The 9,776-nt window shown below is 46.8% G+C and overlaps 1 protein-coding gene across 1 annotated transcript; it reads left to right on the top strand.

Moving 5' to 3' along the window:
• Nucleotides 1-1,067: 1,067 nt before the first annotated feature.
• Nucleotides 1,068-8,855, top strand: LOC137379369 (polycystin family receptor for egg jelly-like). Its single transcript, XM_068050072.1, has one exon. The coding sequence runs from the start codon at nt 1,068-1,070 to the stop codon at nt 8,853-8,855; it is 7,788 nt and encodes a 2,595-aa protein (XP_067906173.1).
• Nucleotides 8,856-9,776: the final 921 nt, after the last annotated feature.

Genomic DNA, 9,776 nt, shown 5'->3' on the forward strand with positions numbered 1-9,776 from the left:
TTTGAGGTGAGTGTGTTTGAGGTGAGTGTGTTTGTAGTGAGTGTGTGTGAGGTGAGTGTGTTTGTAGTGAGTGTGTTTGAGGTGAGTGTGTTTGAGGTGAGTGTGTTTGTCGTGAGTGTGTGTGAGGTGAGTGTGTTTGAGGTGAGTGTGTGTGAGGTGAGTGTGTTTGAGGTGAGTGTGTTTGTAGTGAGTGTGTGTGATGTGAGTGTGTTTGAGGTGAGTGTGTGTGAGGTGAGTGTGTGTGAGGTGAGTGTGTTTGTAGTGAGTGTGTTTAAGGTGAGTGTGTTTGAGGTGAGTGTGTTTGTAGTGAGTGTGTTTGAGGTGAGTGTGTTTAAGGTGAGAGTGTTTGTAGTGAGTGTGTTTGAGGTGAGTGTGTTTGAGGTGAGTGTGTTTGTAGTGAGTGTGTGTGAGGTGAGTGTGTGTGAGGTGAGTGTGTTTGAGGTGAGTGTGTTTGTAGTGAGTGTGTGTGAGGTGAGTGTGTGTGAGGTGAGTGTGTTTGAGGTGAGTGTGTTTGTAGTGAGTGTGTGTGAGGTGAGTGTGTGTGAGGTGAGTGTGTTTAAGGTGAGTGTGTGTGAGGTGAGTGTGTTTGTAGTGAGTGTTTGAGGTGAGTGTGTGTGAGGTGAGTGTGTTTGTAGTGAGTGTTTGAGGTGAGTGTGTGTGAGGTGAGTGTGTTTGTAGTGAGTGTTTGAGGTGAGTGTGTGTGAGGTGAGTGTGTTTGTAGTGAGTGTTTGAGGTGAGTGTGTGTGAGGTGAGTGTGTTTGTAGTGAGTGTGTGTGAGGTGAGTGTGTGTGAGGTGAGTGTGTTTGTAGTGAGTGTGTGTGAGGTGAGTGTGTTTGTAGTGAGTGTGTTTGTAGTGAGTGTGGGTTTCATCTGAGTTGGTCCGCGCCCCAAAGCCCCGTTTCGGATGTGGAGGGCGGGGAATGTTCCCCCCTCCGCCCGGGAGTTCCAGCCTGGATTCCGTGATCGTGGTGTCACTGAGCCCGCGACTGGAGCTCGGTATCGGCTGACGGTTTGCTTCAAACTGTTGGCGGTCACGGAGTCAGCGCCTGCCCCCTGACCCAGCTGCCATGCTCCTTCTCTGGCTCTGGCTGGTGGCAGTGGCCGCTCAGTCGGCTCCGGCTCCCCCCGTCGTCCTGGACTGTGAGCTGGGGGTGCGGCACAGGTGGGACTCGCCGCTGCGCTACACCTGCCTGTGGCAAAGTCCGCTGGAGCTCCAGTACCGAACTAGTCCGAACATCAGCACCACGGGAACAGCACCAACCCTCAGATGGTTCATCAACCAGCGCCTGGTGCAAACTTCGACGCAACGGGCAGGGAAGCAGAGTCTGCCCGGGGTACTCCCTGACTCAACAATCACCCTGAAATACCACTCTGCCGCCTGCCCCAACTGCCACTACCAGAATGTGACCGTCCGCATCACCCAGCTGAGGATCCTGTTCTTCATTCTCCACCCTAACCGAGCCAAGGTCCTCTTTCAGGACGTGGAGCTGGCCTGGTGTGCCAATCTGATCAGCACAATGTGGATCTACAGCGTGACCTGTAATGGTGGGACTCCTAATTCCACAACCCTATCTTCTAGCAAGGTGGCCCAGATTGATAGTGGGAGTTACCCAAAGGGTAAGGAGGCAGCGTGCTCCCAGGATTACCATTATGTGTTCAAGGTGCAGTACTCTCAGGTTGGCATCTACTCCTGCAACCTGGATGTCATCAACGGCCCCCCCTCCTCTCACCAGGTCTCCTTTGAGGTAAAGGCGGCAATGCTGCACCTCCTCAGCGCCCAGTCTCCTACCATCCATCAGAGGCTGAGGCTGGTCATACCGTGGCGCCTATGGGCGAAGGATGACATCCTCTCCTATCAGCTGGCTGCCAACCCAGCCAGCCAGAGTAGCTGGACTTTGTCCTACCACCCCAACGCCATTGCATGTGTGCTCTGCCCCTGCACCTGGCCCCGGAGGAATGAATGTATCACACAGGTGCTTCTGAAGGTGAGCAAGATGGCTCTCAGGACCATCACTGGCACCATCACTTTTCACAGGGGGACTGTGCATTTTGTGCATCACGGGAGGCTCATCTCGCTAACTCCAAATGCCACCATGTTAGGAACAGCCTTCTACTACATCAGTTCAAGCAATCAGCTCTACTATTCCAAGATAGATGCTCCTCCTGGAAGCCATAGGCATTTGCTTTTCATCCGAGCTACTGAAATCAGCCACCTCTTTCTAATAGATTATAGCAGCCCCAAGGAGTATACTCTTACCATCCAACTCTACTTGAACCTAAAAGGGACTATTTACAATTCGTTAAATGACCTGAATGTCAGTCTCTCCCTGTTTAATAGTGGTCCCACAGATGTAGGTCTCATGGTTAATGTAGTCTGGTTCATTCCCCTCCAGCACCCTGCCATGCAGTGTGCCTGGAGATTTGAACTGACTGTTGGCACCATGGTCACCTTGCATGATTACAGCCAGCAGGTTGTGGATGCGCAGAGCTACATCCCGGACATCCAGCTGACCTTTGACCCTAAGCTGTATTCAGGCTTCTTGGTCAGGGTGACTTGCTCGACAGCTGGTGAGATGGTGCTCTATCTTCAAGCGAGTTTAGGGAGTTACAATCCTGCTATGCAGAACTCAGTTCTGTTCTGTTCCCTGGCTCATTGCCGTTTACCCTTACCAACCATACAGAGTCCACCTCCTCCCGATACCACCATCCGCACCACCAGAAGCTCCCATCTCAATGTTTACGGAAATGCTGGCTTAAACTGTGATAATATTGTATCGGTAGCTGTCTCCTGGAATATCTATGCAGTTGCAGACAACTATTCAAAGCCAAACTGGGTCCACAGTGTACCGCTCCTGCCCAGTGTACGGACCAGCACAGCCACCCTACATCTCCCTGCACTCAGCCTGGACTATGGGTTCTATCATTTTGTTTTCAATGTGACCATCTCCACTGCAGATCCTGCCCTACCGTACCTCAACAACTCATGCCATGCCGTGGTCGAGGTTACTAAGAGTGAACTGGTGGCAGTGATTGCTGGGGGCTCTTATAGGAGTGTGAGCGTGGAGGACACCGTCGAACTGGATGCTTCTATGAGTGCTGACCCTGACTCGCTCGATCCGCACCTTGGACTAAACATCTCTTGGTACTGCACAATGAAATTCTCAGATTACAATACCATGACTCTCTCCAACAACCAGTACTGCCATCCTGGGAACCCTGGTCTGAAATGGAATTCTGCTACACCTGACACCTTGGTCATCCCTCCCCACTTGCTGATCCTCAAAAAGCACTTCTACTTCCGAGTTGTAATTCAGAAAGACACAAGAACCAGTTACTTTGACCAAACCATTTCAGTGCTCCATGGCTTTGTGCCACAGATGTTGATAAATTGCATTGAGAACTGCCAGAAGACCCTGATCCCAACAGATCGCTTCACCTTGAACGGGACTTGCTCCAATTGCCCAGTCTCCAGTGAGTTGAAGTATCATTGGAGACTGCTTTCAGGGAACGCTGTTTCAGAAGTCAGTTTCAACTGGGCATCTGATAGTTCCACAGGAAACTCTCTGTCTCATGTGTCATTTAACCCCTTCTCCTTTGTACACTTTACTGAAGGATGGTATACATTGGAATTGAGAGTAACCACTTCCAGTGGTGCCGATAGCCTCACCCGGTACAACTTCTACATCAACTTGCCTCCAAAGTCCGGACATTGCATTATCACCCCAAAACATGGCTGGGCCCTTCAGACCAAATTCACCTTGATATGTTTGAAATTCCAGGACAGAGATCTCCCCCTCAGTTATAAGGCGACTGCACAAACCTACTACCCAACTGGCCATATAGACAGTCTGAAGCACAACCTTCTGGGTACAATTGTATATTTCGGATACAAGCCCAAGTCTCCACCCTTTCTCCTGCCAGTGGGCAGTGTCTCAGGCCATCACTTTCTGGTTATTGTAGTGCTGGTGTTTGATGGTCATGGTACCTACACAAGGGTGAACCTAAAGGTCAAAGTGTATGATCACCCAGTTGACCTGAACCAAACGTCTATGGTGGACCAGCTGTCAGGCTTTGTTGAAGGAAAGATGGCACCCTTGACAATCCTGCTACACGAGACAGACTACCTGAAAGCAAGCCAGCTGCTCTATGAGGTTGCTTCCTTGCTGAATAGTAACAGTTTCACGGGTCGGGAGAAGGCCAAGGTTGATAAACTCCGTGAAACTCTTGTCAATATCTCTGCCAGCATTCCGGTTACATCCCCCAAGCTTATCAATCAAATATCTGCCTCAATCTTTGAAGCAGCACAGGTAAAGAACCAATTCAACCAACAGGCCCAGCATCTTGCTGCCACAAAGTTGGTGGAACTTTCTTCTGTTCTGCTGAATTACAGTAGTGAAGACATGATTTTCTCTGAAAGCACTGAGCAGTTGGCCTGCAGCATTCTGACTGCAACCTCCAATGTGATGGCTGCCTTTTCTTCCCAGTTCCCAAGCCAAGGCACAGAGGCAGGCATCCCACTAACCAAAGAGCAGAAGTATGTGGCAGCTGACATCTTCCCCAGCCTGAGAACTTTAACAGAAGCAGTATCTCGCAGCAAAGTCCCAGGACAAAAGGATACCTTGATGCAGACCAAGCAATGGGAAATAACCGTAAAGAAATCTGAGAAATACAAGCTTGAGGATTCCTATCTTGCCGATCTTGATTGTGTTAATTGCATTTACCCAGTGATCACAAAGGGTGGTGGAGCCATTGGATCCAGACAGCCAGTGTCCTCTGCAGTTTATAGGTTTGAAGAGAATCCTTTTCCATGGCTTGGGAAAGCATCGCACATAGCAACAGATGTCACTGGCTTCCACATGTCCACCCTGGATAGCAGTGGAGGTGTGCACAGCTTGGCCCCCAAGCAAATAGAGACATTTATGACTAGGAGAGACATTGTGTCCTCCAAACCCATCAAATTGGCTAAAGACCCTAAACGAAGAGGTGTGATCAGAGGGCAGATCAAGATTGCAATAAACTCCATCCCATTTCAAGAAGTCTTCGTCCAGTTAACTGTAGACCTGGACCCAATTTTCACAGTTAGCATCTACTCGGGGAAGGGTGATGCTGGCCAAGCTCCAGTTCAGAAACATATAGTCCCACAGTGCTATACAGCACTATCTTTACAAAAAGGCCACCATGTGCAGGATCCTTACGTCATCAGAATTCCAACCAACCTGTTCCAGAAGAATGCAACTGACCCAAAGGGCAGCAGTTACATCACTATTATTGTTGAGACAGAGTACTCGAGGCCTTACCTAGTCATTAACGCAGGGCTCAATGTTTCTGTTTTTGCTGTAAACTGTCTGACTTACCAAGGGATGTCCCACAATTGGGATTCTACTGACTGCACGATGGGTCCTCTTACGAACAGCAGGAAAATACACTGTATTTGCAACAATGTCAAGGGTCAGATCATCAAGAGGGCTCTGAGCCTGAACTTCCCCTGGTTCCTGACTGCCAGTGTCTTGGTGTTGCCCGAGGTCATTGATCTGTCTGAATTTGAAGAACAGATTGGAACCTTGCCGAGAAATCTAGTGACACTGATTACAGTTCTGACCATTTTCCTCATCTACTTCCTATTGCTCTGGTGGGCATGGAAAAAACGAGAAAGTGACAAGAAGAAAATCATCATTCTTCCCGACAATGACCCCTGTGATGCCGCTTGCTACTTGGTGACCCTTTACACGGGGGGCCGATTTGATGCTGGAACGACTGCCGATGTTTTTCTGACCCTGATCAGCAAATCTGTGGAGTGCGAAGTTCGCCTTCTGCATCATCCAGAGCATCAGACGTTCAAAAGAAATAGTGTGGACACCTTCCTACTCACCACCAATGATGATCTAGGGGAGCTCACACTCATCAGGGTCTGGCATAATAATGTAGGACACTCACCCTCCTGGTATCTCAGCAGGGTGAAAGTGCAAAATGTACTAACCAAGCAGCTCTGGCATTTTTTCTGTAGAAAGTGGTTATGTACCATGAAAGGTGATGGCCTGTTGCACAGGACATTCTCTGTCACTGACCCTGATGTCCTGCTGAGTAGGCAGGATGTCTTCCTCATTGAAACATCCAGCAAGATTGAGAAAGAACACTTATGGTTCTCTGTCTTCGCCTTCAATATTGACCAGTCCTTTACCAGAATTCAGAGATTGTCCTGCTGTTTAGCCATGTTGTTATCCAGTTTGCTGCTTAGCATAATGCTGTTCCAAAAAGAGAAACATGAGGACTATAAGCACAGACTAATAAGATCTTTGGTGATTGGGGTTGAAAGTGCATTGGTGATGGTGCCAGTGGAAATGTTAATATCCAATCTGTTTATATTTGCACAGAGGAAAAACATCTCTTTAACAATAAAAGAAGACCCAGAACTTGATAGCAACTTAACTGAGAATCACGACTCAAAGCCAAATAACTGGAAGGAGAGATTGAAAGACTGGTATCTGATGGACAAACCGGCCAGTGAGGCTGAAGAAAGTTCGAAAGAAGTGGCAGAGACACCAGACCATGACCATTATAATCGTTTATCCTTCCTGGCGGGTCTGGAGAACATTCAGGACCCCTCGACAAAAGGGAATGATAACTGTACAATCCCACAGTCTGTGGCAGATCAAATTACCAAGGAGGAAAGCATCGAGAAAGTAAATAGAAGGAAGAAGAAAGTTACAATTAAAGTCAAACCAATGAAACAACCTCGTCAACTTAGACCTTTAAGATACAAGGAGACACAAGGCAGATCTGTCAAATCCTCCAAAAATGTAGGCCTGACAAACAAGTCAAGGGTTATACTGTCTCGGTGTCTCTTGTACCTTGCTTGGTGTCTTGTGTGGCTATTATCAGCTGTGTCAGCAGTGTTTATAGTACTGTATGGGCTTTCATATGGTGTTGAAACCTCCTGGCTATGGCTCATGGCCTCTGTCATTTCGTTCTTCCAGGGTGTCTTTCTGCTGCAACCTCTGAAGATCATGGCCTTCTCTGGTCTCTTTGCCTTAAGACGTAGACGTGCCCGAGATATGAGCTGGTCCACGGGGATTCAGGTGCTGGAGATTAATGCTGCCCACCTTCCCAAGAATGACAGCGACTGCCTCCGGTCAGAAGCCCAGGTTAGGAAGCAGTATAGACCGCTAGAGGGTGACGAGTTAATATTGGCCAAGAGAAAAGGGGCCATCAGACACCGCGCCTTTGTGTTTTGCAGGGGATTCCTGTTGCACCTTGTTTTCCTTGGACTCCTGCTGTACTTAGTACGCTCCACAGACTATAAGAACTCTTACTATTACTATCGCATCATTCAGGATAAATTTTCTGAGAACCTGGAGCAGGTTAACACTGTCCATGAGTTCTACACCTGGATGGATATCACTTTCTTGCCCTTGATACATGAAGACGCAAATACAGCCTTTCTCTCTTACACCAACTCCAAAGTCCTGGGCCTGCCAAGGATGCGGCAGGTCAGATCCAAACAAAGGTCAGTAGATTGCTTTGGGCAGGGCATCATCATGGCCACCATTCTGGGCAAGAAGAGATGCCTACCCTTGTTTGATATCCGTCGACAGGACATGAGGAATTACAATGGCTCCTGGGAGCATCCCATTGGAAATGTCCTAGTAAAGGACCAATTAGATTACACAGGATGGGTGTATGAAACTATAGATTCCCCTTGGTTTTACCACTCACGTGGGGTATATCACGTGTATCCACTGGGGGGCTACTCCCTTTACTTCTCGCCAAAAAGCTTGCATAATTCAACAATAAGACTACTGGACCTCCAGAACAAGAGCTGGATCGAGAGGAGCACCTGGGCTGTCATCATTGAAACCACCATCTACAATGTAAACGTTGATTTATTCAGTACCGTCTCACTGCTCTTGGAGCCAAACCCTCTTGGTGTGGTCAGCAAGAAGTTGGTGGTGAAGCCCTTCACCCTCAGGCTCTTTGAGAGGGGAGAAACAAACTGGATCTTCATCAGTGTCCTTGTCATCCTTTTCTTCATCATATTTGGCATAGATGAGTGTATGAAAATGAAACGGAAAGGTTACAGCTACTTCCAGAAAGTCAAAAACATTGCCAGCTTGGTGATGATGGTGCTCCTGCTGATGGCCATAATTCTTTATGTGGCCAAGTTCATATTGTCACAACATATGCTAAACTTCTACAAGAACCATCCAAACACCTTCATCGCTTTCCATGTCATTTCCGCCTTGGATCAACAACTCCGGATCAATGTTGCATTCTTAATTTTTGTTGCCGTACTGAAGTTGCTCCAGTACACACGGTTCCTTTTCGATGTGCGCTTGGCTCAAAATGCCATTTATGTAAGCTTTCCTGCTATCTGCTCCCTGATTCTAATAATAGCAGTATACTCCCTTATTTTTCTGTCATTTGGCTACCTGCTATTTGGACAATTTGACAAGAATTTCAATACCTTTATCCATGCAGCACAGACCGTTGTATCCTACCAAACAGGGGACTTTAATGACACAGAGTTTCCCTACAACAGGATTATTGGTGGCATCTACATGGCATCCTTTCTCTTTATTATGCACTGTATCCTGTTAAACCTTTTCGAATCAGTGGTCATTTGGTCCTATGGAGACGTGAGACAGTTCGTCCATGAGAAGCCATCTAAAGAGGCGGATGTGGCCACCTTTGTAGTACAGGAATGCAAGCGTGTCTGGTACTCATTGTGGAGAAAAACACCACCAAAAGATGGGAACAAGATTCTGACAACTTTGTTTTATGGACGGGGTTCTGAACGTACTTATGGGTTAAAGCAAAAGAAAGTGAAAGGGAAGAAGATGAGCTACCTAGTTATCTGACTATTCAGATCTATTGGTTATGAATCTTCAAAATGAACGTAATCGTAAAAGAGAAGGAAAGCCTTTTGCTACAAAGTTCCTGCCCAATGTGTGATTTATTATCAAGAAGGTTTTGCTTTGATATGGGCTTTTCCCCAATTGTATTCATGACAAAAAGCTAGTTTCTGCTTAAGACTAAATCTTGCACACTTATATGTGCTGTGTGTGGTTTAGTGTGTCCAGATTTAGCTCCTAAGTACACTGGAGATGATACAGGATAACAACCACATTCTCACATCTGTTCCAAAGGGTGTAGAATACCACAGTTGGATCAATGTGCGCAGGCTACAAGTATAAGTCAGATTTATTTAGGCTAATTAATACACAGAAGTCAAATGGTACCACTTCAAATTTTTGTCCAATTTTCCCATAAAAGATGCAATTGTCTCAAGTACTTCCTGTGGCAAATCATCCCATGCTCCACTGACCCTCTGTAAAATGACATTTATCCTAACCTCTCTCCTGAATAATTTAAGTCAGTAATCCTTTGCCATTGAGACCCTGACTAAGAGGAAGAGTCTATATTTGCTCTATAAAAACTCTTCATAACTTTAACATCTTTAGTCTTTTCTGCTAAGTGGAATAGTCCCAGTATCTCAAGCCTCTCCTTATAACTACAGTTTCCCATCCCTGGCATTGTCCTGATGAATTGGCACTGTGCACTCTCTACGGCATAATGCCATTTCTATAACAAAACAACTGAGAAGGCACATATTACTCTAACTGTGGCCTAACTTGTACAAATTTATCGGTACCTTGTTCTCTATGCTCCTATTTCTAAGATTATTTGTTGTATGTTTGATAGGCTGTAATTGGCCAACATTGAAGGTACCAGAGAGGTAACTGGACTTTTTCTAATTGATTCATTGGGGTAATGTTAAC

The sequence above is a fragment of the Heterodontus francisci genome, chromosome 18 (genome assembly GCF_036365525.1).
Source record: "Heterodontus francisci isolate sHetFra1 chromosome 18, sHetFra1.hap1, whole genome shotgun sequence".
NCBI lineage: Eukaryota > Metazoa > Chordata > Chondrichthyes > Heterodontiformes > Heterodontidae > Heterodontus > Heterodontus francisci.

What these genes read in the sequence shown, in the direction of transcription:
- LOC137379369 (XM_068050072.1), top strand. Translation starts at nt 1,068, where the DNA reads ATGCTCCTTCTCTGGCTCTGGCTGGTGGCAGTGGCCGCTCAGTCGGCT.